This window comes from Vulpes vulpes, chromosome 12, assembly GCF_048418805.1.
Source record: "Vulpes vulpes isolate BD-2025 chromosome 12, VulVul3, whole genome shotgun sequence".
Taxonomy (NCBI): Eukaryota; Metazoa; Chordata; class Mammalia; order Carnivora; family Canidae; genus Vulpes; species Vulpes vulpes.
The window spans coordinates 133,272,232-133,299,053 of NC_132791.1; the positions used below are offsets into that span (position 1 = coordinate 133,272,232).

General features: G+C 47.4%; 1 protein-coding gene, 1 long non-coding RNA gene and 1 pseudogene across 4 annotated transcripts; 1 reads left to right on the forward strand and 2 right to left on the reverse strand.

Annotated features, from left to right (window-relative positions):
* Positions 1–4,104: 4,104 nt before the first annotated feature.
* LOC140594717 (uncharacterized) lies at positions 4,105–10,588 on the reverse strand. Its single transcript, XR_011995884.1, has 3 exons — positions 10,377–10,588; positions 4,788–5,082; positions 4,105–4,213 (listed from the first exon to the last, which is right to left on the reverse strand). It is a non-coding gene; the product is annotated as an uncharacterized lncRNA (long non-coding RNA).
* LOC112924989 (MICOS complex subunit MIC26 pseudogene) lies at positions 8,499–9,134 on the reverse strand (annotated as a pseudogene).
* On the forward strand, positions 8,961–17,696 carry ALOX15 (arachidonate 15-lipoxygenase). Of its 3 annotated transcripts, none has more exons than XM_026005312.2 (15): positions 8,961–9,058; positions 9,592–9,750; positions 10,978–11,182; positions 11,456–11,537; positions 11,645–11,767; positions 11,907–12,010; positions 12,176–12,336; positions 12,590–12,733; positions 13,683–13,892; positions 15,192–15,278; positions 15,395–15,564; positions 15,726–15,847; positions 16,458–16,558; positions 16,685–16,852; positions 16,969–17,696. In XM_026005312.2, the coding sequence occupies exons 2-15, from the start codon at positions 9,616–9,618 to the stop codon at positions 17,146–17,148; spliced, it is 1,992 nt and encodes a 663-aa protein (XP_025861097.1). In that variant the 5' UTR covers positions 8,961–9,058; positions 9,592–9,615; the 3' UTR covers positions 17,149–17,696. The 3 variants fall into 3 exon arrangements, with proteins under 3 accessions (XP_025861097.1, XP_072586211.1, XP_072586210.1); XM_072730109.1 differs by having other exon boundaries at positions 8,990–9,058; positions 9,611–9,750; XM_072730110.1 differs by lacking the exon at positions 15,192–15,278.
* The last annotated feature ends 9,126 nt before the right edge of the window (positions 17,697–26,822 follow it).

Below are 26,822 nucleotides of genomic sequence, written 5' to 3' on the forward strand. Positions count from 1 at the left end.
CTGCCTTTGGCCCAGGGCGCAATCCTGGAGACCCGAGATCGAATCCCACGTCAGGCTCCTGGTGCATGGAGCCTGCTTCTCCCTCTGCCTATGTCTCTGCCTCTCTCTCTCTCTCTGTATGACTATCATAAATAAATAATAAAAAAAAAATTTAAAAAGACCTGTTCTACAAGGAAAAGTAATGGAAGTTTCTTAAGGCTGCAGAAAAATGACACTAGAGGGAAACTTATAACTTCAGGAATGCAGGAGGAGCAACAGCAATGGTACATATCTAGGTAGTATATTTAACTGTTTTCTTTGTCTTCATTTATTTAAAAGATATATTGGTCATTCAAAGCAAAAATTAGTGCATTGACTGGTGGGGGGGTGCATGTATGTAGATGCAGTATATACAAGTATAACATAAAAGGGGATGAAGGGACTCATGTAGTTGTAAGGCTTCGATTTTTACTTCAAGTGGTAAAAATATCAGCTGTAAGTAGGATGTGAAAGGTTAGGTATATCTATCATAATTCCTACGGTAGTTTTCTACTGGTAGAAAAAAAATAGTGACTATATTAATATCAGAAAAAAACAAGACTTTCTGATAAATACCTTTAGTAAAGTTGCAGGGTATAAAATCAATATACAGAAATCTGTTGCATTTCTAGACATGAATAATGAAGCAGCAGAAAGAGAAATTGAGAAAACAATCCCATTTACAACAATAATAAAAAAAATAATAATAAATACAATAATAAATATAACAAAATATATTTTATTATAAATATAATAAATAAAATAATATAATAGGAATAAACTTAACCAAAGAAATGAAGAGCTGTACTCTGAAAACTGTAAAACACGGATGAAAGAAATTGAATATGACACAAATGGACATACATTCCATGCTCATCGGTTGCAAGAACAAATATTGTTAAAATGTCCATATTACCCAAAACAATCTCCAGATTTAATATAATCCTTATCAATATACCACCAGCATTTTTCAAGGAATTAGAACAAACAATTCTAAAATCTGTATAGGACCATGAAGGACTCTGAATAGCCAAAGCAATCTTGAAAAGGCTAAGCACAGCTAGAGGCATCACAATCCCAGATTTCATGTTATACTACAAAGCTGTAGTGATTTTTTTATGTGGTGATTGGTTTTACCAATAAGCAGAAATCAGCAAAGTAAAAAAAAAAAAAAAAGAATAAAAAAGAAAAGAAACTCAGAGAAACTAACAGCTGGTTCTTGGAAAAGATCAATAAAATCAATAAACCTGTAGTCAGGACCTAGGAAACAAGAGACAAGTGACAGGTTAGCAATATTGGAACTGATAAGAGATGTCGCATTGAAATATCAGCTTTGGGGCACCTGGCTGGTTTAGTCCGGGGGGAGCACGTGACTCTTGATCTTGGGATTGTGAGCTCAAGCACCACACTGGGTGTACAGATGACTTAAAAAAAAAATCAATTTTAGGGCACCTGGGTGGCTCAGTTAGTTGAGCATCCAACTCGGTTTCAGTTCAGGTCATGATCTCAGGGTTGTGGGATTGACCCCCACATCAGGCTCCATGCTCAGCTCAGAGTCTGCTTGGGATTCTTTTTCTCCCCCTCTGCCCTTCCCTATGCAGCATTTTTTCTCTCTAAAATCAATCAGTCAATCAATCAATGTTAAAAAAAAAAACCTACTTTGACCGATTCCTCATACCTCATACAAAAGTTAACTCAGGTGAATCACAGCCCTAGATATAAAATATAAACTATGAAACAAGAGAACTTCTAGACATAAGAGAGAGTTTTTTGGCCTTTTGTGAGGCAAAGGCAAGCACGACTCACAAAAGGAAAAGATTGGTAGAGTGTATGTCCTCATAATTAAAACTATAATTAAATAATAAATAACCATAGCTCTGCTAATGGCACTGTAAAGATGAAAAAGCATCCTTGCTTCCTGAGACAGTTCTTGTGGGGAGAAAATATTTGCAAACCAGGCTTCTTATGAAAGACTGGAATCTCAGGGCACCTGGGTGGCTCTGCAGATTGAGTATCTGCCTTTGGCTCAGGTGATGATCCCTGGGTCCTGGGATCGAGCCCTGCATTGGGCTCCCTGCTCAGTGGGGAGCCTGCTTCTCCCTCTGTCCCTCCCTTGCCCCTCCCCATGTTTGTGCTTTCTCTCTTTCTCAAATAAATAAATAAAATCTTTAAAAAATAAGACTGACATCTAGGATATATAACTCTTCAGAATCAGCAATAAAACAAACAGCTCAACAAAACATGGACCACAGTTTAATAGGAACTTCACCAAAAAAGACAAGTATCAGATACAAGGGCATGAAAAGATGCTCAGTAGTATAGTGAGTCATTAGAAGGGTGTAAATGCACAGTAAACTGTGCTGCTGTTGGACAAAACCTGGCACAAACTACTCCATATCCTCCTAGCTGATAACACCAAGTGTTGGTGAGGGTGCAAAGCCACCGGAATTCTCACACCATGCTAGTGAGAGATGGTCTACCAAAGGACAATGGCTAGCATGACGTAAGAGGATAGAATGTGGCCTACAACCCATGAAGCAACCAGTCCAGGAAGCCAAACCACAACCTCTGAGCAACTGGCCCCAAGACTTGGTCTGTAACTGCCAGCTTCTCTAGGTTTTGCCCTGCTTCCTATTAAACACCAACTGGAGAAAGACAAATGTTCTCCCCTAACCAATCCCATAGGATGCCCCGTTTCTGGTTAGTCTGCCTACAACTTTCTTTCTCGTGCCAGCTGCCTCCCATCCGAAGAGAGCTGGAACTTTCCCTTTCTTTGACCATAAAGCTTCCCAACCACCCCACCTGCCTTTGAGTCTCTGCCAACCACAAATGATGGTGGCCTGCTCTATTGCAATACAGCAAGCGCTGAATAAATAGCCTCTGTTTCTTCTCATCTGGGTGACATTTGTTTCTTCTATGCTGCTGTTGGAAACGCAAAATGGTACCACCACTGTGGAAAACTGGCGGTTTCTTACGAAGTTAAACGTACACTTACCCTATGATCCAGCAATCCCCAAGAGAAGTGAATACTTAATTTTACACAGCAAGGCTCTTTATAACACCTTTATGTATAATTGCCAAAAAAATATGAACAACCGAATGTCCTTCAACTGGACCGTGAAATCTTGTTTCAGCAGAAGGAACAGAGTGGAGGTAGAGCAATTTTAAGCATGGCGTAAATGCTTCCTGAAAAAAAAGTCCACTCTCTTAAGGAATGGGATGTCTACAGAGGCTGGGAAATACCGGGTGTTGAGGTCTTTGGCCACATGTTACTTCACCAGAGAATTTCTTAGGCTCAGGAGCTCTAAGTTCACACAATGGTGTGTACACCACTTACTGCTGGGACAGTCAGTTTGAGATTGTGCACCCACTCCCTCAAGGCAGGCTATATGGCTGATTTCAGGGCAGTTACACAACTTCCCCTTGTCTTTGAAGTGGGTTTCCTAGGACTATAGAGGCTTATGTGGCATAAGCATCAATACTCTGGCATCAGTAACCTAAGATTTGGCAGTAGTGTGTGTGTGTAGGGTGCACTCCCAGCCCAGGACCAACATGGAGCTAGCTACACTGCCTTCATTCAAACTATCCTGAATGGGACCCCAAAAATGTAGCATGGTGGCCAATTAGGGACATCCCTGTCCTTTACATTCCAAGGAAAATTTTCTTATTCTGCCCTCCTCCCAAGTTTCATGGCCTAGAGAAATCCAAAAGGTTCCCCCAAATTTCTGTGGGAGTCCTCAGACTAATAGCCTTGATATACTTGCCTCTAATCCCATCACCCAATGTGGCATCTCTCTGTGGCCTTTCAGTGAACTTAGATGCTAAAGTCAGTTCCTTCACTGAAAGTCACATCCCATCAAGCATTTCACAGAATTTATGCAAAGTCCAGAGGTTTATCGGAAGAACTGCATGATGCAGCGCAGAGCTTTTGGCAATCTCTCTGCCCTCCCAAATCCCTCCACCTTTCTCCGTGACTGTTGGGAGCAATATTTATAACCCATTAAATGACATCGCTGGGCCCCATTCGGATGAAATCATACTTGCCAAATACATTAATATACGTGTTTTTATGGTCCCGGCACTTACTTCCACAGTTTCAGCAGGGCCTACTGTATTTGAGTCTGGGTTTTGGATTTCTGTGTCTCAAAAGCCGGATGCAAAGGGATTGAGAAGGGCTCCCATGCATAGGTGATGGCTGTGGGGGAAAAGTAATGCATGAGAACTGGGAGGGGCCACAGAGAGGAGTAGGGTCAGCATCCAAGGTCCCCTCTGCCCTTAATTTGAGGGCACCATCTCTAGTCACTTGGGGACAGAGGGGGACACACAGAAAGGACCAGCGGTCATCACCTGCATGGAAAAAATTTGCGGGGTGTCCATGCCTGTCCCTTTGATTGAGCTGATGTGCCACTTACTCACTGGGTGCTCAAAAACCCTAGTCAGCCCCTGTCTGAATTATCCCGGGTAGGTGGCCCGTCTTGCAACATCAACATTGTTTATCAATGGCTTTGCTGATAGATCAGTTTTCTAGAAGTGCTTGCATGGACTTGGTGAACTCTGTCTTCCTCAACACTTGGAGTTTCACAGAGAGCTGGTTGGATGGGCAAGGTTTGTGGCTGGGGCTAATAAGGGAGGAACGCCTGAGCGAGGACTAATTTTGTAGATGGTAAGATCCTCATAATGTTTTCTGACTTATAGAAGCTTATGAATTTGAGGGTTCAGAAATTAAGTATGTGGGCCCTGTTAGTTATTTGTTGCTGCAATACCATTACCTCAAAACTCAGTAGCTTGGAGCAATGAACATTTATTATCTCACACAGTCTCTGAGAGTCTCTGTTGGTTCCAGTTCAGGTCTCTCTGCTGAGTTATAGTCAAGATGTTGGCTCGGGCTGTGGTCATCTGAGGCTTGACCTTGGCTGGTGGAACTGCTTCCTAGACGTCTCCCTCACTCAGCTGTTGGTGGGAGGCCTCAGTTCCTCACTGGCTTGGGGCAGGGGGGTTCAGAACCTTGCCATGAGGACCTTTCCATGGAGTTTCTGGATTTTCCTTATGACATGGCAGCTGACTCTGTCCAGAAAAACAGTTGAAGAGACAGAGAGACAGGGAAGAGAGGGGGAGTGATTGAGAGAGAGCAAGCTGTCTTTCAGGATCTAGCTTCAGGAGTCATATACCATCACGTCCGCCATATTCTGTTGGTTGTGCAGACCAACCCCAATATACTTGGGGAGGGTGTGCGTACCGTGAGGTGTGGATCACTGGCGGCTACTCTCAAGACTGGCTACCACTGGATGCCCTCTAGCCCCCAGTGACACATGTTCCTCCCAGATCCACCTCCTCTCCAGGCACCCCAAAGTCTAATCTAAGCATTGATGTGAAGGCCAGAATTTTATCCTCTAAATCAGGCCCTGGGATGGGTAGGGTTTCTCAGGAATGTTTCCTGAAGTATAGCATCTCGAGTGACATTCTTCTCCTTCTGAAGACCTGTGAGCTAAAGAGAAAATCAACTTCAACTGTACTCTGCCCTCACCATGTGATGGTGGCCAGGCAAAGGATAACCTCCATAGATACTGCTATTCCACAAGGTGGGGAGATGGCCTGGGTTTCACCCCTCAAGGTCATAACCACAGCAAAATGTAACCTCAAGTTGTTGCGAATGGCCTCTGGGTTTCTTTGCAACTCTTCAAGCACATTTTTTTTTTTTTTACTTTTTTTTTCTTTTTAAAGTAAGTTCTACCCCCAACGTGGGGCTTGAACTCACAACCCTAAGATCAAGAGTTATACGCTCTATGGACTGAGCCTGCCAGGCCCCCCCCAACCTCATTTTTAATTTGTAAGAAAATCATTAGGTTTGTGCCATTTCCACAGATTATGGGCTTCATTCCATTACATTTAGATTTTTCTGAATTGTATGTATAAAAGAAAATTAAATATCAGTTTCAGGGGTTCCCTTTAGGGTTATGCTTGATTATAGTTAGTGCTTTTAAGATAGTATCTTATAGCCTTGGATTTTGTTCAAGATTAAATTGTTGAGATTACAAAAATGACTCATGCTTTTGCAAAAACTTTAAAAAATTCCAAGGGATGAAAAAAAATGTAAGTTCCTTCCCCACCTTCTCCTACTCCCTAGTAATAATCATTGCTAATGCTTTGGTGTACACTTATTTTTTTTTAAATGCTTATTGTTCGACAGGGTTTATGCTCACTGTTGATAGGGTGTCCAAAGTTTGAGGATTTTTTTTTTTTTTTGCCTATGGAGAGAACCCTCCTACATGTGTATTTTACTTAATCTCAACTTTATTCAACACAATCTATAAACAAAACACTGAAATATAAATGCTAAATCTGAACGTTGGTTACAAACCTAAATTTCCTTAAACAATGTAAACTGCAGTGACAGATTTAACAATGAAAGGCAGTGATTGAAGACTTATTGTCATTACCTTTACCTCTGTTTTAAATACACCAACATCACAGATTTACTTCATTGCCTCCTACTCATTCTTGTTTTTCTCTGAGAATAAGATACATTCTTAAAGTTGATAAAATAATTCTTTTGATGTTTTCTTGATGATTCCGTATTACTGGAATCTTGTTCCAGTAACTGGAATCCCCCCACCCCAGTCCTGCCCCCCCACCCCCTACAAAAGGATATTGTCTCAGACCCTCATGTGCACCGAGGGTCTCAGCAGATTGAGCTGGGGCTCTGAGGCTTATCTTCCCCGTAAATGTTAGCTTATTTGATCTATCTTTCCTCCTTGAAATGATGTATGCCTTTAGTTTCATTTGGCCAGACTTACGGAACCCTTGTTCTACCATTACGATGATCCACTGACTTGCTTTGTTAGTATGATTTATAAAAATATGCATGCACTATCAATGTCTTGCAGTGGTTGAGGGGGTACCTAGTGGATTCATCTTCTAGGAGAGGGGAGGGTTGTGTTTGCACATTAAGGCTCCTCTTTGGGACTTTAGCTAATTCAGCATCTCAGGACTCCGTTTCTTCCTGGCTGTGGAGCATGAGAGTGAGAGCTGGTTGACTAGTTGGACCTCCTTCTGCGGGGTTGTCATGGGTAGTCACACGTGCCGATCAGTCCTTTCTGTTCTTGGAATGGCTCCTATTTTTTCCCAAGACTATTTGGCTCATGCACAGTTGTCTGTTTTTATCCTCTTCAATGTACCAGTGGGATGAACATATATCTCTATTCACTATAAACAGAAGTATATGTAGGAGAAGCACATTCATATATAGTGACATTCCCTTTCTTATTAAAACCTATAAAAATGGAGATCCCTGGGTGGCACAGCAGTTTGGCGCCTGCCTTTGGCCCAGGGCGCGATCCTGGAGACCCAGGATCGAATCCCACGTCGGGCTCCCAGTGCATGGAGCCTGCTTCTCCCTCTGCCTGTGTCTCTGCCTCTCTCTCTCTCTGTGTGTGACTATCATAAATAAAATAAAATAAAAACCTATAAAAATGTCAAAAATCCCAATGTAAGCCCTCTCCTCTGTATTATACTGTTTGGCAACAGTTCATGGTGACTTTTCTCTTTTTAATGTCATTATGCATTTAGGTGTTTCCCAAACTAATTGCAGCAGACCCCCTTGGGTTCCTACTCCCTAATCCATTATCTCTGTTTATTTGCTGGTGGGGCCTACATATATTTGTGTGTCCACCCATCCCTGTGTGGCACAGGGAAATCCTGATAAGGCTGAGGGGATCACGTGGTTCCATCTCCCCTGCCAGCTTGAAGGATTTGGGTTTGGTGCCCAGTTTTGGCCAAAATAGATAAGGAGAGGCTGATGGATGGTTTCTGGGAAAGCTTGCCCCCTACTTTGCTTTTTTTTTTTTTTAACTTGGCATTTTAATTATGTGTATAAATAACAACATGAGAACGAGGAGGTCTAAGGGTGGACATTATCTCTAGGGGAAAGGGTTTCTCATCAGTCCACTTGTAGTATAGCATCACCCGGGATTACAAAGCAGTCTAATACAGTTTTTCCTGAAGAAAAAAGCCAATTTACTACATTCGGTACGGACTTCTCTAAATGGATAAATGTGGTGTCTCTAGATTGGATGGGGGCCCCCAAATGTGGAGTGGAAGCCAGTATGTGGCGGAGGGAATGAATTCATCGGAGGCAGAAGAAAGGAGATAGGAGTTTACTGAATACACCTCGAGGGAGCAGGTGCAGGACAGCAGAGGAGAGGCTGCCTGCGAGGAGGTGGCGGGAGGGGGCTGGTTTGAAGGGGAGAAGGTGAGGAGGTCTGTGGACGGGTGGAATTCTCCCCCTTTTTGGAAACTGTGCCTGGTTGTAAGGAGCCCACTGGTCAGTTAGGGCTTATGGCTCTTTTGAGGTGGGTCCCCTGATGGAGGTGACTGTGTTCAGCCAGGGGGTTGCTCGGGCCCCGTTTGTGTCCATCATGCAAGCCTGTTTGCATAAAAGTGGCCTTGACACTCTCTGCCATTTTTCTGTAGAATTACTGGTTTACTGCATGGAGTTTCCAATATTTACCTGTAACTGATTCAAATGAGCAGAGCATGGAGCATTTTATTTATTTCCAGGTGATTTCCTCACATTTCCTGGCTCCTGAAAGTTCTCCTTCCACAAATCTTCTATGACTGTGGATCCTCGTAAACCCCATTCAAACAATTTCTCCCCCACTGACTTGGACCAATACAATGGCTTATTGAGGATGATGAAAAGAGACAGCTCATCCCATGACCCCAGCTGGATACACCAGCTTCTTCATTTCTGAACCTCTAGCCAAAAGAAGTCCAACAATTTCTCTTGGTGTTACCAAGTCTCAGAGAAAAATCCAGGAGGTATATTTTGGAGATATTCATAGTGGTCTACCCTCATTGAACCAAGCTCTTGGGCTTAGTTTGTGAATATATTCTCTGACGCCAACCTGTAGATGGCTCACAATAATGTCGGAGATGTGAGATGCTCTCTTCAAGCTGGGTCCTTGGCTCCTCTACACATTTAGATTGACCCCTGGGGAAGAGGAGAGTGAAAGCTCATTAACCTTCACAGAAGTTTTGTGAGGTGAGTCCTTTTCAGGTGATGCACAGTAGGGAATGAGCCCGAGAGCTTGGGACAGGGAAGGCTGGCAAGTGTTCCAAGCGATTGATTTAATTCAGTGGCCTTGATGTACCTCACTCACAAGCTCCTGAGAAGCAGCTCTCCTTTACCTCTTCACCCTCCCCTGCAACCCTAAGCATGACCCTTGCAGGGGTGAGCCACTTGGTGTGGCCAGGGCACCAGCGCTTGTGTTTGGTTGGAGAGGCCTTCCCAGCCGCCTGCTGACATCCATCTGCTCCAGTCCTGCAGGTGGAGACCTGTCCTGCAGGTTTTCTGCCCCAACCCTTATCTGCTTCCCCTTTCCTCCTTCTCCATCCACGGGGACACGGGGCGCTTCCCCGGTCCCCGCCAGGCCCGCCTTCTTGGGCTTGGGCTGAGCTCTGGGGTGCGCGGGGGTTGGTGGGAGACCCGGCAACCACCACACCCTGGACCGCTAGGCTTCAGAGGGGCGGGGTCCTGGGCTCTTTATTGGAGTGTCCAGTCCTCTTCCTCCGCAGACGGCGCGTTCGTCTTCAGGCAGGATGGGTCTCTACCGCATCCGCGTGTCCACCGGGTCCTCGCTGTGCGCGGGCTCCCAAAACCAGGTGCAGCTGTGGCTCGTGGGCCAGCACGGGGAAGCGGAGATCCGGAAGCGCCTGCGGCCAGCGCGGGGCCAGGTGAGCCGCGCGCGGGGCCAGGGGAGCCTCCAGCCGGGACGCCGCGCACAGGGCGCGCTCAGGACGTGTTCCCGCGCCCGGCCTTTCCTTGGACCTGCCGTCGGTCCTCCGGTGCCTTCTATTCTCAAAAGCTGCCGTTTCAAGCCTTCTCCGCGGTTGCTGGGGGTCCGACCTGCGGGCTTTCTCGGCCGCATGGGGTCGAGATGGGGGCGCCGGCGGAGATGAGAACACCGAAAGTCCGACCCGCGTCCCCGGTCCCATCACATCCACCTGAGACTCGCCTCGGCCCCGACACCCCAATTCTCATCGCCTGTCCCGCTCTCTCCAAGCCCCCAGATCCGGCTGCCCCATGGACGCTTCTCGGCCCTCCGCCCGCCCCTAGCGCCCCCCACCCCCGGCGGTAGCTCGCGCCTGCCCCTCTCCTACTCTAACCCGGAATCCGGCGCGGTCTGCTGGGTCTCCTGGCCCCTCGGGTCTCCGCGGCCGAGCTCCGCCTCCCACCCCCACGCCCGCCAGGGCGCCCTTGTACCCGGTCACCTCCACCCACCCTCTCCACCGCCTCGCCGCTTCTGCGCCGCCCTTCCCAGCCCTTCTGCAGCCGAGCGCTTTGTCGCAAACATTCCCACCTTGCAACGGGCCCCGGCGTGGAACCTGTGAGCGGCTTCCGCGTGTTCCCAGGACTCATCCAAGACCCTGGACACGCCAATAAAGAGCCCAGTCTGGGGATCCCTGGGTGGCGCAGCGGTTTGGCGCCTGCTTTTGGCCCAGGACGCGATCCTGGAGACCCGGGATCGAGTCGGGCTCCCGGTGCATGGAGCCTGCTTCTCCCTCTGCCTGTGTCTCTGCCCCCACCCCCTCTCTGTGTGACTATCATTAAAAAAAAAAAAAAAGAGCCCAGCCTGGGGGACGCGGGGGAGGGCGCCGCCGCCGCAGCTGGAGCAGCCGCCTCAGCCCAGCGTCTCACGCGCACCGGTGCGCTCCTTCCGGGCTCGGGGCTTGGCGCAGGCGAGGTCCACAGGGAGGAGATAGAGAAGGAAGGAGTGCACCTCCCCACGTTCCCCCTGAGTCGCCCCGACCCACCTGCCCCGTGCGCGCCCCCTTCTCTTTCTGGCTCCCTCCGCACGCCGTTCCCGAAGCTCACGGAAGGGCGTCCAGCCCGAGCCAGGCTCAGTCCAAGGGCCCCTTCCCGCGCGTCCCGCGGACGCTGAGCCCCTTCTGCCGTCGCAGGAGACGGAATTGAAGGTGGACGTGGAGGAGCACCTGGGGCCGCTGCTGTTCGTGAAACTGCAGAAATGGCACTTCCTTCAGGACGACGCCTGGTTCTGCAACTGGATCTCCGTGCAGGGCCCCGGGGCCAGCGGGGAAGAGTTCACGTTCCCGTGCTACCGCTGGGTGGAAGGCAGTGGCATCTTAAGCCTCCCCGAGGGCACCGGTGAGCGCGGGGCTGGCGTGTGAGGAGGCCTGCGGGCGGGGGTGGGGGGTGCGGAGCAGGGCTGGGAGGCAGGGCACCGGGAGCTGGGACCTGGGGCGCGGGGTTAGGGAGAGGGCTGCGCGCGCCCCCCACCCGCCTCCAGCGCCTGGAGGTTGGAGGAGGGAGTGATGCTGAAGGCCCAGGGCCGGGGGGAAGAGAGGGCTGACGAGGCCCCCTCGGCGGGACCCGGGACCAGGAGGGTCTCACGGCCCAAGCTCTCCTCCCTATGTCTAGGCCGGACGGTGGTGGACGACCCTCAAGGCTTGTTCAAGGACTACAGGGAAAAGGAGCTGGAAAAGAGGAGGAAGCTGTACCGGTCAGCGCTACTCCCGACCCCACTCCCGACCCCACCCCGCCCGCGGAGAGCTGTTGACCCCCCCCCCCCCCCCACTACCAACATCTGCTTTCACTTCTCCCCGGCAGGTGGGGTAACTGGAAGGATGGACCAATCCTGAATGTCGCTGGGGCCACGATCTCTGACCTCCCTGCAGATGAGCGATTTCTGGAAGATAAGAGAATTGATTTTGAGGCTTCGCTGGCGAAGGGGTGAGAACAAGGGGGCTGGATGCCAGGGAGGCCGAAGGGCTGAGGACTGCACAGGGCTGGGCCAGCCTCAGGTGGGTGCCTGTCCTTATGTGTTTGATCCTGAGCATCACTCTCAAACTCTGCTTCTCTTTCCCTGAAGGCTGGCAGACCTAGCCATCAAAGACTCTTTAAATGTCTTCACTTGCTGGAATGATCTGGATGACTTCAACCGAATTTTCTGGTGTGACCAGAGCAAGTTGGCTAGTTAGTACCTCACGCCAGGGCTTCTCCCAGGGCCCTTATCTCGGACCCAACCCAACCCAGGCACCCAGGGCTGGGAGACCAGAGGCGGGGGCCCCTGTGGTAGGCTGGGGTCAACTGGGGATGGTTTGGTGGGGGCGCTCAGATCCCTATGACTGTCACCCCCAGAGAAGGTGCGGGACTCCTGGAAAGAAGACGCCTTGTTTGGGTACCAGTTTCTCAACGGTGCTAACCCCATGATACTGAGGCGCTCCAGGCAGCTGCCGGCACGCCTGAAGTTCCCTCCGGGCATGGAGGAGCTGCAGATCCAGCTGGAGCAGGAGCTCCAGGTACGCACAGAAGAGCCCTAAAGAGGTCATGCACTGAAATGGCAGTGTGGTTAGTGTTTGTGCTTTGGGGTCCACTGTGGGGGCAGCTTCCTGCTGGATGGCAAGAAGGGATTTGGCAGGAGAAATCGGGAGTGACCCCTGAGACATGTGACTCTGTGCCTCCTCCCTGAGTGAGAACAGCGATGGAGGGAGGAAGAGTGGTTGGCAGAGACAGTCACAAGGACAGCAGCCCTTGACCGCTACCCCCACACAGGGAGGCAGGCTGTTCGAGGCGGACTTTGCGCTGCTGGACGGGATCAAGGCCAATGTCATCTTCTGCAGCCAGCAGTACCTGGCCGCCCCTCTGGTCATGCTGAAACTGCAGCCTGATGGGAAACTCTTGCCCATGGTCATCCAGGTGAGAGGACCCAGGAGTGTTGCTCCCCAGTAGTGCTTGTCCTCCTGCTTAGACCCTCATGCAAATTCACGGAGTCCCCACTCCCTGCAAAGGCCTAAGGCACAGGAAAGGGCCAGGCTGCCGGAGAGACTGGCTGGGTGAGTCTGAAGAGGCTTCAGGGCTGAGGAAGTCACTGAGGACAGAGCAGTCTGGGGATGCCCTTCGGAGGTGATGTGAGCCTTGGAGGAGGCTCGGGACTTAGACCCTCAGGCAGGACCCCACTGAGGTCAGGGTCAGGTGACTCCCCAGGGACTCTCAGGGGCCAGCTGGCCTGGGGTGCTGGGGAGCAGTGTGAGGCAGAGGGGCCACACCCTGCGGGCTGTGGGGGCCCAGCTGGGGTGCAGGAGCACAGGAAGCCAAGGCAGGCTGCTGCGGCGGGCGCCTGTGTTCAGGCTGGGGCCCAGGAGGGGGATGCCAGACCCTAGGATTTGGGCAATGGGTTCAGCGACTGTCCAAGGCAGAGGGGCTGGGCTCAGATGTGGGGATCAGCTGTGTGATGCTGAGGAGGATCAAACTGGCCTGGGTTCAGGGAGAGAGGAGGAGGAGAAGGAGTTGGGCAAGGCTCCTGCAGAAGTCAAGAGGAAAGGACAAGTCAAGAGGAAAATCAAGAGCCCAACTTTGAGGTAACAGGGGGACATCCAGATTGTGGCCAGTGACAGTTCAGGACTGTGGGCAGAGCCAGCTGTGTGCAGGCGGTATCACTCCTACTGCAAGCCTAAGGGGAAGTGAGGTCGGAGGAGGCCAGTGGGAAAGCGGAGAGAGAACCATTTCTGCAGAAGGCAGCCAGCTGGGGGCTGCGGGGCAGGAAGTGCAGGCAAGTGTGGGCAGAGCTAAGCCAGCAGGGAGGGAGCCTCAGGGGAGAGGCACGCAGTGTGGGTGTGGGGTATCCCACTTCCTGTCCCTGCTCCAGCTCCAGCTGCCACGTGTGGGATGCCCTCCACCACTGCTTTTCCTGCCCACGGATCCCCCGATGGTCTGGCTCCTGGCCAAGTGCTGGGTCCGTAGCTCTGACTTCCAGATCCACGAGCTGCAGTCTCACCTTCTGCGGGGACACTTGATGGCAGAGGTCATCACCGTGGCCACCATGAGGTGCCTTCCATCCATACACCCCATCTTCAAGGTAGCACCTTACTCGCCTCGCTCCGGCCTGCCCCTTTCTCCAGGCCCCATGGCACCCTCCCTGGGGGGGGCTCTCAGGGTGGGGAGAGCCAACCAAGAAAGACAAATGAGCCAGGAACAGGAGCACGGCCTGCTGTGCCTTCTGACCGGGGTGGCACGTCCTCCCGGTCACAAAAAGGAGCCATGGTGGGGGGGGGGGGGGAGGCAGGGTGAGCAGTCCTACCCGTTTCATGTATAAACCACAGATATCCACCCACTATTATAGGAAGGGTACACACAAACGACTGAGAGTCCAACAAGAGAGGATCATACAAATAGCAAAAAGTATTTTTTCAGCCAGTTTTGAAGAATCCTAAAGTAGTAACACATAGGCTATCAAGAGGGACTCAGGACAACACTGGCAGCCGGTTCATTGTGGACGATTAACACAGACTGTCCACCCATTCACTTGTTTTCTTGGGGGTGCATCTCACGGGGCATGAACCATTCTGGATGCCAGTGAGAGGCAAGACAGGCAAGGTCCTGAAAATGGGGATTTTCATTTCCATTAAGGGCTAGCAGACAATACAGACTGTATGGGAACCTATGAACTGTGATAAGTACAATGTGGAGAACCAGAGCAGGGTGGGTAGGCCCGGTGGTCAGGAAAGGCTCATTTGATCAAAGGTCCTGTGGCAGGAACAAGGCTGGGATGTTTGAGGGACAGAAAGAAGGTGAGTAGAATGGACAAAGGGAAAAAAGAATAAAATCTTGGGGAAAAAAAAAGGCAATAAAAAACCCAGTAGATTCTGAATGGACAAAGGGGAGAGGGTAGGAGATGATGTTCCGGAGGCAGGCAGGTTAGGCCATGCATTCTCAAGTGGGGGTCTGTTATGCCCCCCAGATGGGTGAAAGTGCTTCTGGGGAGGCAAAAAACTTACTATTTTTATGTATAAAACACATATATGCATATAGTACATAACAGATACAGTATATCTAGCATTAAAATTTCTTTTTTAAAAAAAGATTTTATTTATTTATTAATGAGAGACACAGACAGAGAGGCAGAGACACAGGCAGAGGGAGAAGCAGGCTCCCTGCGGGGAGCCTGACACGGGACTCGATCCCAGGACCCCAGGGTCACACCCTGAGCTGAAGGCAGGCACTAAACTGCTGAGCCACCCAGGGATCCCTAGCATGAAAATTTCATAGGGGGAGAAATTTTATGTAATTTTGTCTATGTATGTATCATGTATCCATATAGAAATATTATCTCCATATCATGTATCAATATATAAATACTATATATACACACACACAGCTTCTCATCCCCCATCTGCGCTACACCTTGGAAATTAACGTTCGGGCCAGGACGGGGCTCATCTCTGACAAGGGCGTTTTCGACCAGGTAGGAGGAAGGCAGGGGCATTCTGGAGCCCACTCTCCCCTTGGCTCTGGGTTCCACACCCCCCCCACCCTAGGGCTGGCTGATTTGCCTGACACCACCTGGCCCTTGCTCCTCAGGTGGTGAGCACAGGTGGCGGAGGCCACGTGGAGCTGCTCCAGCGATCCAGAGCCTTCCTAACCTACCGCTCCTTCTGTCCCCCCACTGACCTGGCCGACCGGGGGCTCCTGGGAGTCGAGTCTTCCTTCTATGCGCAGGATGCTCTGCGGCTTTGGGAAATCCTCTACAGGTGAGGAGGGGTGAGGCAGGGCTGGGTGGGGAGGACTCAGGACAGCCTGTGTCTCGGCTGGGGGGCTGGGGCCCCTGACCCAGGCAGGTGAGGGGGGAGGAGCCCAGGGCCGGAGGCTCCTGGCAAGCTACAGCCCTCCTGACCCCGACCCTGGGGCGCAGCTACGTGAAGGGCATCGTGTATCTCCACTACAAGACGAACGAGGCTGTGAGAGATGATCTGGAGCTGCAGACTTGGTGTCGAGAGATCACTGAGGTCGGGTTGCGGGGGGCTCAGGACCAAGGTAAGGCTAGCCCCTGCCTGGGACCTCCAACACCACATAGTTCCCTTGGGAACCTCCCCAGAATCCTATTTCTGTGGAATCTTCCAGAAGCATTTCCAACCCAGTGAAAATGCCCAAAGGCCCTCCCAGATTCCTTTTGGACCAGCTAGAGACAGGTCCCATCGTATGCCCTGGGAACCCCTCTAGGTCCCAGCTGCCTCAAGACCCATGGCTGTTTGTAAATGTTTAACAGCCAGCTCCCTGGGGCGGGAGCGGGGGGGGGGGGGGGGGGGGGGGGGGGGGGGGAGGCGCGTAGGGGGGGGCGGTGGGAGAGGGGAGCCCTGATTTGTAGCATTTGCCCATTTTCATGCTGTGAATATTTCCACTGTGGTTACCAACGTGATGGTAGCCAGCTTGCTAAACACCTGACAGGTAATGGGCCAGCAGGAGCCACAACAGGACCCCACTGGGTGGGACCCTCCCAGCAGATCCCCCCACCCCCATTCCAACCCAGCTTGCCATCAGCGCCCAGGGACCCTGAGAGGACGAGTGCCCTTCCTCACCCCTGTGGTCTCCCCTCCCTGCCCTGTGTCTGAGCTGTGCTTCTGTTCCTCCCCTGAACCCCCTGCAGGGTTTCCCAACTCCTTACAGTCTCGCGACCAGATGTGTCACTTTCTCACCATGTGTATATTCACCTGTACTGGCCAGCACTCGTCCACCCACCTGGGCCAGGTATGGACCATGGTGGGCAGCTGGGAGTTTGCACCTGGAGTGGTGCAGGGGGCTGTGTGCAGGTGGGCTGAGGGGCTTCTGTGCTTAGCAGGCACTGACTCTAGACATCTGCCCCTCCCTCCCTAGCTGGACTGGTACACTTGGGTCCCTAACGCACCCTGCACCATGCGGCTGCCACCTCCTACCACCAAGGACGTGACACTGGAGACAGTTATGGCAACACTGCCCAACTGCCATCAGGCCTCACTGCAGATGTCCATCACCTGGCAGCTGGGCCGCCGCCAGCCTGTGATGGTGCTGGCAGAGGGGCGCCCCTGGGGGCCGGGAGGGGCGGGCAGGTGAGGGAGGCAGCGCACCCTCCACGCTGAGTGCGGGTCACAGGCTCTCAGCTGCCTTCCTCTCTCCACCAGGTGGCTCTGGGTCAGCACCAGGAGGAGTATTTTTCAGGCCCTGGACCCAAGGATGTGCTGAAGAGGTTCAGGGAGGAGCTGGCTGTTTTGGAGAAGGAAATCGAGACCCGGAATGCAAAGCTGGACATGCCCTACCAGTACCTGCAGCCCAGCCTGGTGGAAAACAGTGTGGCCATCTGAGTGCTGCCTTCTGCGGAGCCGCGCCCACCCCCAGCGCTTCCAGTCCCCCCCGCAGCCCCAGCCCCCCCCCACCAAGGGTCACCTTTCCATGGTCTGTGCCCTTGGCAGACACTTTTATTCTAGACAGGCCCCCTAAGGGCCTCTTCCCGCTGCCTCCTTCATCCTTTGGGTCTCCCCTGGGGCAGGGAAGAGCCAGGTTCCAAGAGCAGGAAGAGGGTGTCCCTACCTATTGCTCCACACCTTTATGAGCCACATACGATTTTGAACCTAATTTGATTTAATGGCATTGAACAGAGATTTTAGACAACAAAAGGAAAGAAGTTAGAGCAAACTGTTCTAAAGCAAATATTGGCCAGGGGCACCCGAGTGGGTCAGTCTGTTGAGTGTCTGCCTTGGGTTGGGGTTATGATCCCAGGGTCCTAGGATCTATTGAGTCCCACATTGGGCTTGCTGCTCAGAGGGGGCATCTGCTTCCCCCCTGCCTCTGCCTGTTGCTCCCCCTGCTTGTGCTCTCTGCGATCTTTCAAATAAAAAAAATTTAAAAAATATGTATGAACACCTTTCTAACTGGACAGACTTTATTACAGATCCTGAAGCCAGACACAGTAAAAAGCAAACCATTCACAGCAATTCTCAAGATTTTTGTCTCATGGCTCACTTAGAAGATGATAAATGGAAGAAAACTGGGGGTGGGGGTGGGTGGTGTCCATGTCTATAACCATTTGTAGTTCCTCTGTCAGAAAGCTCCAAAGTAAAATAAGAAACTAGAAAAATACTTTAAAAACCCTCATTATTGGGCTGCCCGGGTGGTTCAGTGGTTTGGCACTGCTTTCGGCCCAGGGCCTGATCCTGAAGACCCGGGATCAAGTCCCATGTCGGGCTCCCTGCATGGAGCCTGCTTCTCCCTCTGCCTGTGTCTCTGCCTCTCTCTCTCTCTCTCTCTCTCTCTCTCTCTGTCTCTCATGAATTAATAAATAAAATCTTTAGAAAAACCCCTCATTATTGTAATGAGTGACAACAAAAGAATCAATAAGATCCAGCTTCTGTATCTGATGAAACTTTGGAAAAATAAGCTTAGACATTTTTTTGTTAATATGACCATCTGTGGGTATTTATTTTTTGTAGATATTTTATTTTTAAAGATTTTTATTTATTCATGAGAGACACACAGAGAGAGGCACAGAGAGGAGTTCAATGCTGGGATCTGGGGGGAGAGTGTGGCCTGGTCTGGGCACCAGACAGGAACATTGCAGCTGAGGAGGCTGTGCAGTGGGGCAGTGGGAGCAACTGGGGCTAGAAGACAGGTGAAGGTGGTGCCAGGAAATTAGTCTTGACCTTTAGGAAACAGTTATTGAAGGATTCTAGGTAATGATGTGACAGGGTCCTGGTCCTGGGGGTCAAACCCAGAGGCACCCCTTCTCTTTGGAGACCATGCCCCCTTTTCTTGGGGATCACCCCCCTTCACTATCATCATTGGTTCCTCGTCAGATACTTTCATTCTGACAGGTTTCCCCCTTACTCCCTTACAGAGAACACTTCAAATCCCATTGCTTTCTGGAAATAACTCTTTTTTTAAAAGTAAGCTAGAGGCCCAATATGGGGCTTGAAATCAGAACCCCAAGATCAAGAATTGCATGGTCTGCCAACCGCCCTAGGCAGGAGTCCCTGCCACTGTTTTGGTTTTGTTTTTGTTTTTTTCAAACAGGCTGGTGGTGGAGAGAAAAGCAAGACACATGGTTTGAATGTTCTCTAAGACACAAAATCATGCCCCTTCAGGTCCAGTGAAGTCACAGAATAAAAAGTAAGGTCATAGTGACTTTTAGGTAGATGTCAAATATCCGGTTCATATGGTAATTCCATGTTTAGTGTTCCCCAGAGCTGCCACCTTACCCTCAAAAAGAGGCAGTACTGATGCCAGGGACTTACTCAGTATGGACATAAATAAGATGTCAGAACTAGAGTTCAGAATAATGGTTAAATGATACTAGCAGGGGGGACACCTGGGTCGCTCGGTGGTTGAGCATCTGCCTTTGGCTCAGGTCGTGATCCTGGGGTCCTGGCTTTGAATCCCACATTGGGCTCCTTGCAGGGAGTCTGCTTCTCCCTCTGCTTGTGTCTCTGCCTCTCTCTGTGCTTCTCATGAATAAATAAACACAATCTTTTAAAAAGAGATACTAGCAGGCCTTGAAAAAGGCATAGAAGACACTAGAGAATCCCTTTCTGGAGAAATAAAAGAACTGAAATCTAATCAAGTGGAAATAAAAAAGGCTATTAATGAGATGCAAAAATAAATGGAGGCTCTAACTGCTAGTATAAATGAGGCAGAAGGAGAATTAGTGATCTGGAAGACAATATGATGGAGAATAAAGGAGCTGAGAAAAAGAGAGATAGACAACTAGTGGATCATGAGGGGAGAATTTGAGAGATAAGTCATCCACAAAGCAACACAATATTACTATAGTTGGGATTTCAGAAGAAGAAAAAAGAGAGAAGGGGGCAGAATTGAAGCAAATTATAGCCGAGAACTTCCCTAATCTGGGGAAGGAAATAGGCATCCAAATCCAGGAGGCATAGAGAACCCTCCTCAAAATTAATTAAAATAGGTCAATACCCCAACAAACAATAGTGAAGCTTACAAATCTCAGAGACAAAGAGAAAATCCTGAAAGCAGGTTGGGACAAGAGATCCATAACCTATAAGGGTAGACACATCAGCCTGTCAGGAGACCTGTCCACAGAGACCTGGCAGGCCAGAAAAGACTGGCATGATATATTCAGAGTGCTAAGTGAGAAAAATACATAGCCAAGAATACTTTATCCAGCTAGGAGGTCATTCAAAATAGAAGGATAGACAAAAAGCTTCCAGAAGAAACAGAAACTTAAAGAATTTGTGATCACCAAGCCAGCCCTAAAAGAAATATTAAAAGAGACGCTTTGGGATCCCTGGGTGGCGCAGCGGTTTGGCGCCTGCCTTTGGCCCAGGGCGCGATCCTGGAGACCTGGGATCGAGTCCCACATCGGGCTCCCGGTGCATGGAGCCTGCTTCTCCCTCTGCCTGTGTCTCTGCCTCTCTCTCTCTCTCTGTGACTATCATAAATAAATAAAAATTAAAAAAACAAACAAAACTTAAAAAAAAAAATAAAAGAGACGCTTTAAGTGAAGAGAGAGTCCAAAAAGTAACATAGACCAGAAAGGAACAGAGACAATATACAGAAACAGTGACTTTACTGGTAGTACAATGGCACTAAATTCATATTTTTTGATAGTTATTCTTAATGTAAATGGGCTAAATGCTCCAATCAAAAGACACGGGGTATCAGATTGGATGAAAAAGCAAGACCCATCAATATGCTGTCTGCAAGAGGCTCATTTTAGACCCAAAGACACCGCCAGATTGAAAGTAAGCAGATGGAAAACCATTTACCATGCTAATGATATCAAGAGAAAGCTGGGGTGGTGATCCTTGTATCAAATTAGATTTTAAACCAAAAACTGTAATAAGAGATGAGGAAGGACACTATATCATAAATAAAAGGGTCTATCCAACAAGAAGATCTAACAATTGTAAATATCTATGCCTCTAACATGGGAGCAGCCAGTTATATAAGCCAATGAATAACAAAATTAAAGAAACACATCGATAATAACAACAATGGAAGGGGACTTTAACACCCCACTCACTGCAGTGGACAGATTATCTAAGCAGAAGATCAATAAGGAAACAAGGGCTTTGAATGACACACTGCACCAGATGGACTTCATAGATATATTCAGAACATTCCATCCTAAAGTAACAGAATACACATTCCTTTCACGTGGACATGGAACATTCTCCAGAATAAGATCACATACTGGGTCACAAATCAAGTCTCAGCCAGTACTAAAAGACTGAGGTCATTCCCTGCATAGTTTCAGACCACAATGCTTTGAAACTGGAACTCAATCACAAGAGGAAATTTGGAAAGAACTCAAGTACATGGAGGCTAAAGAGAATCTACTAAAGAATGAACAAGACAACCAGGAAATTAGGGGATCCCTGGGTGGCTCAGTGATTTAGTGCCTGCCTTCGGCCCAGGGCGTGATCCTGGAATCCCGGGATCGAGTCCCACATCAGGCTCCCTGCATGGAGCCTGCTTCTCCCTCTGCCTGTGTCTCTTCCTCTCTCTCTCTCTCTCAGTCTGTGTCTCTCATGAATAAATAACAAAACCCCCAGGAAATTAAAGAAGAATTTAAAAAATTCATGGAAACAAAGAAAATGAAAGCACAACTGATCTATCTTCCTCTTATCTACATTTCTTACATATAATGGTTTTATCCTATATTTTGATATATTTTTTTCAAAGTTTTCTTGGATAATCTTAAATGTCTTGTCTTTCATGTAATCTTTATAATCAGTTTATAGGTAGTCCTTTCAAATCCCGGGACTCCTGGGTGCCTCAGTGGTGGAGCATCTGCCTTTCTCTCAGGTAGTGATCCTGGGGTCCTGGGATCGAGTTCTGCAATGGGCTCCCCGCAGGGAGCCTGCTTCTCCCTCTGCCTGTGTCTCTGCCTCTGTGTGTGTGTGATGAATAAATAAATAAAATATTTTAAAAATCCTTCCAAATCTTTACTGTAGCAACTTTATGCCAATTATTGATATGTAGATGTAAAATATTACATGCTTTGTATTTTATTTGCTAATGACCCTATTCTATCTTCTTTTCCTCCCTATTGTAAATTCTGGGCATCTCAGGGCAGATTTCCTAATGGAATTTCACTGCTTGGCCTTGAAACTCTAGGTTCTTCTAACTACCAGTGTAAGAACTCTCTGCAAGATAAGAGAAAATGTTGCATCTTCCCCTACAACTGCAGAGAAAAGTAGGTGGCATTCTGTCTGGTGAAACTATTCTTATAGACTCTCCTCAGTTAAATAGTCTTGTAAATCACCAGAACTTAGATATTTTTGCTACCTGTGAAAGTATTCCACAACTTCTAAGAAGTCTGTCATTCTGATTGGCCCATTTTGATTAATAATGTATTGTTCTACAAACATTTTTAATGGACATTTATGTTTTTAAAAAAGTATAAATACTTGTGAACTGCCTTTGTTTATGCAGAAAGGATCTTTGGCACTTCCTCCTCCTCCATGCATAAAACATAAAACAACAATTCTTCTAAATTTTTTTCAATTCTTCTAGATTAAAAAAAAAGATTTATGTATTTATTTGAGATAGATAGAGAGAGAGAGCTCACAGAGGGAGAGGGAGAAGCAGACTCCCCGCTGAGCAGGGAGCCCAATCCGGGGCTGGATCCCAGGAACCTGGGATCATGACCTGAGCCTAAGGCAGAGACTTAACCAACTGAGCCATACAGGTGCCCCTATAATTCTTTTAGGTTTTTTATTTCAGCAAAGATTTAAAAATTTTCATCTTATCTAAATAAACCAATGGTGCTGTGATGCAATTTTGATGAACTGAACACAAAGTGGTGCCCTGGGGACAATGTGAGCCGATGCACTAGCCAAGGAAAGCAAGTGAAGTTTAACTGTTGGTAGTCTACTGTGGAGTCCCTTGGCTTCTACCCACCATCTCCAACCAGTGGAAACAATGCTGAAGTGCTATTTTGCTTAGAAAATCAATGGGGACATTGCATATTAGGGTAGATTATAGTTATGATGAAGAGACCCCAAATATGCAGTGGGTAAGATAGGATCGCATTTCTCCTCATTGTACCAATCAGGCTGTCATTTTGAGTGAGTTAAGGAGTCTACTACTCAATTCAAGAGTCCAGTTTTCTTCATCTTGTTTTTCTTCCATTCCATAGGATATGATACTCCATGTGATTGAGGTTGGGTTGTAACCAGTAGGAATGAGAATATGACAGCATATTCTCTGTCGACGACAGTAAATAAAGCTGTATTACATACTTGAAATTTGCTAAGATTTAATCTTAATGGTTCTCCTTTTAAAAGAAGGTAACTGCCTGACTTTGACCACATCAACATTTTTTCCAGATAAGTCTCCTGAGGCAAGGAAAATAATAGCAAAAATAAACTATTGGGACCACATCAAAATAAAAAGCTTCTGCACAGCAAAGGAAACAACAAAGCTAAAAGGCAACCCATAGACTAGGAGAAGATATTTGCAAATGACATAGCTGATAAAGGGCTGGTCTCTAAAATCTATAAAGAACTGATACAACTCAACATCTCCCAACACAAATAATCCAATTAAAAATGGGCGGAAGACATGAACAGACATTTCTCCAGAGAAGACGTCCACTTGGCCAATGGACATATGAAACGATGCTCAACATCACTCATCATCAGGGAAATGCAAATCAAAGCCACAATGGGATATCACCTCACACTTGTCAGAATGGCTAAAATCAAAACCAGAAGAAACAGCAAGTGTTGGTGAGGATGTGGAGAGAAAGGAACCCTCTTGCACTGTTAGAAGGAATGCAAACTGGTGCAGCCACTGTGGAAAACATATGGAGGTTCCTCAAAAAGTTAAAAATAGAACTACCCTACTACCTAGCAATTATACTTCTGGGTATCAACCCAAGAAATACAAAAACAGTAATTCAAAGGGATACATGCACCCTATGTTTGCTGCAGCATTATCTACAATAGGTAAATTATGGGAGTAGCCCAAATGTTCATCAATAGATGAATGGATAAAAAAAGAAGTGGTATATAAATATAATGGAATATTATTCAGCTGTAAAGAAGTGTAAAATCTTTCCATTTGTAAGACATGGATGGATCTAGAGAGTGTAATACCAAGTGAAATAAGTCAGTCAGGGAAAGACAAACACTATATGAGCAAAGGGGAAAAAAGAGAGAGGGAGGCAAACCAAGAACCAGACTCTTAACGATTGAGAAGAAACTGACAGTCATTAGAATGGGTTAAACAGGGATCCCTGGGTGGCTCAGTGGTTGAGCATCTGCCCTCGGCTCAGGTCATGATTCTGGGATCCTGGGATGGAGTCCCACATCGGCCTGCAAGGAACCTTCCTCTCTCTGTGTCTATGTCTCTGCCTCTCTCTCTGTGTCTCTCATGAATAAATAAATAAAAGCTTTAAAAAAATAGAATGGGTTAAACAGGTGTCGGGGATTAAGGAGGGCACTTATGATGAACACCAGGTGTTGTATGGATGTGTTGAATCACTATTATTGTATGCCTAAGGCTAACATTACACTGCATGTCAACTACCCTGGAATTAAAATAAAAATTTAAAAAACCCATTTCTGGGGATCTCTGGGTGGCTCAGTGGTAGCGCTGCCTTTGGCCCAGGGCGTGATCCTGGAGTCCCGGGAATCTAGTCCCACGTCAGGCTCCCTGCATGGAGCCTGCTTCTCCCTCTGCCTGTGTCTCTGCATCTCTCTCTCTCTCTCTCTCTCTCTCTCTTTGAGTCTCTCATGAATAAATAAATAACATCTTTAAAAAAATTTAAAAACCCATTTCTAATGGGAAAAAAATAAAATACAAACAGGTAACTGGGAGACAATGGATATGTTCATTAGCTACATTATGGAATCACTTTTACCATGTGTACCTGTATCAAAACACTGCATTGTGCACTTTAAACATATACAATGTTTGTCAGTTATGCCTCAGTAAAGTAGGGAGAAGAAAAAGAAAGAGAATATTGAGGAGATGGGGTCTAATCTTGAGATGTTCCCCCGGGGATTAGCTGACATTGCACCTGCTTGCATTTGGTGGGAGAGGACTAAGTCACGTGACCATACCAAACTGCAGAGGAGGCTGGAAACTTCAGGTAGTTGGCTAGCCAGGAGGTAGGCTGCACTGCGAGTTGGATTGAATAAGGATAGACAGGACACTGCGGACAGGTGGTGACCGACATCGCACCTTGGAAAGGGCAAGAATTAGGTCTGCTGTCTTGCTGTTTTCTGTTGTCGTGGATCATTGTTTCTAATGTTTTTCTTTTGACAGATGGCATTGGGTGTGTGTCCGTGGAATACAGGTGACGTTTGATCCGTGAATCAGTAGCAGAGCTCAGAGGAAGAATTGCCTTTCTTGGAAAGAGTGTTTCTAGATCCAAAAGTTGGGTTTCCTTTGTTTGGGAACATTAAGACTCAACTGAGTGAGTTTTCTTGAGATGCTACTGGACCAGGCATAGAGTATGTAGTCTCCAAGACGGAAAGCGGGAACCTGAAAAAATGGCCTTTTCTCAAAATAGTTGCCTTCTAGGAGTATAGATAGAGGTGAAGTTTTGGGTCAGAGCTGTGCTTTCTATTCTGAATGCATGTGTTTTCCCGCTTTCTTTCCGTAAAGTAAGACATTCCACACAGTCTGCACTTGTGGAATTTATTTCTCACATTGTTTGAATATGAGATATTATGACTCAAGATATAGCCTCGAGTCAAAATCCATGTGAATTGAGGATTAAGAAGTGAAAATTGCAGGAAAATTCAACGACTCTAGTGGACACTAGATTTTCTGGTGTTAAAACAGTATGTTTGCCAAAGTTGTCAATTCCCCAAGGATTGGTACTATATAGACTCCGTGAATAAGAAAAAGATAACTTCCTTCAGGAAGTTATTTCCTTTAAATAGAAGCATTAGAAAATAAATATAATAAAATTCTTAAAATTAAAGAGCTTCTGTTTTGTTTAATTATAACAAATTAATAAGTGCCTATAAAAACCTAAAATAAGAAATCCCAGAGTGGCCAGCCTGTGAGAAAATAGAAATAAAGCCAAAATTGACAACGTTTTAAATATGACAGTCTTCTAAGAAAGATTCTCTTTAGGCTAGAAGTAAGAGACATACTGTCAGAAAAAAATGACATCTTAAAACTTCTCAGTCCTTGGAAAGAGAGCCAAGTCATTAATTACATTTATTACCTTCCACAAATACATTGACCCTGTTGGTTACATTAGTCTCAGAGGGATAAAATCTTATGGCTTTTGTGTTGTAAAAGCATATTTTTAAGTGAAAAATATTAATCAAATGATAAAATATTTAGTGAAAAGAATAATATTTCGCACTGATGAGAAAAAATAAAATCCACATGTTAACTGCGCAGAACAACTGTAATCAAAATTTTAATCAGTATTCTTATTTAAACACATTTTTTCTATCTCTCAAGTTTCTGAATGAGTAGAAGGAACACTTTTACTCATCCCTGCTGAGTGGTAAGCCAAAGGAAAAAAAATGTGTGAGTTTCTATCACACCAACTATTAGCAGTCATAAAAAGCTTTAAAGAACACTTTATTTTTTTTTTAAAAAGATTGTATTTATTTATTCATGAGAGACACAGAGAGAGGCAGAGACACAGGCAGAGGGAGATGCAGGGTCCCTGTGGGGACCCCGATGCGAGACTTGATCCTAGGACCCTGGGTTCATGACTTGAGCTGAAGGCAGACGCTCAACCCCTTAGCCCCTCAGGTGTCTTAAGAACACTCTATATGGCGATTTTTATTTATGTATTTATTTACTCATTAAAAATTTGTAAAAATGTAAGTATAGTTGACACAATGTTACATTACCTGCAGGTGTATAGCACAGCGATTTGACATCTCTATGTGTTATGCTGTGCTCACTGCAGGGGTAGCTACCGCCTGTCACCACACTGAGCTATTACAGTATGTGGACTAGATTCCATAAGGAGTCTTTTTATTCTTATAACTGACTCTGTAACTGGAAGCCTGGACCTCCTGTTCCCCAC

Coding starts and splice junctions, on each gene's coding strand:
- ALOX15 (XM_026005312.2), top strand. CDS start 9,616: ATGGGTCTCTACCGCATCCGCGTGTCCACCGGGTCCTCGCTGTGCGCG. Junction 11,768..11,906: donor GAGGCTTCGCTGGCGAAGGG/GTGAGAACAAGG, acceptor CTTTCCCTGAAG/GCTGGCAGACCTAGCCATCA. Junction 15,279..15,394: donor ACAAGGGCGTTTTCGACCAG/GTAGGAGGAAGG, acceptor CTTGCTCCTCAG/GTGGTGAGCACAGGTGGCGG.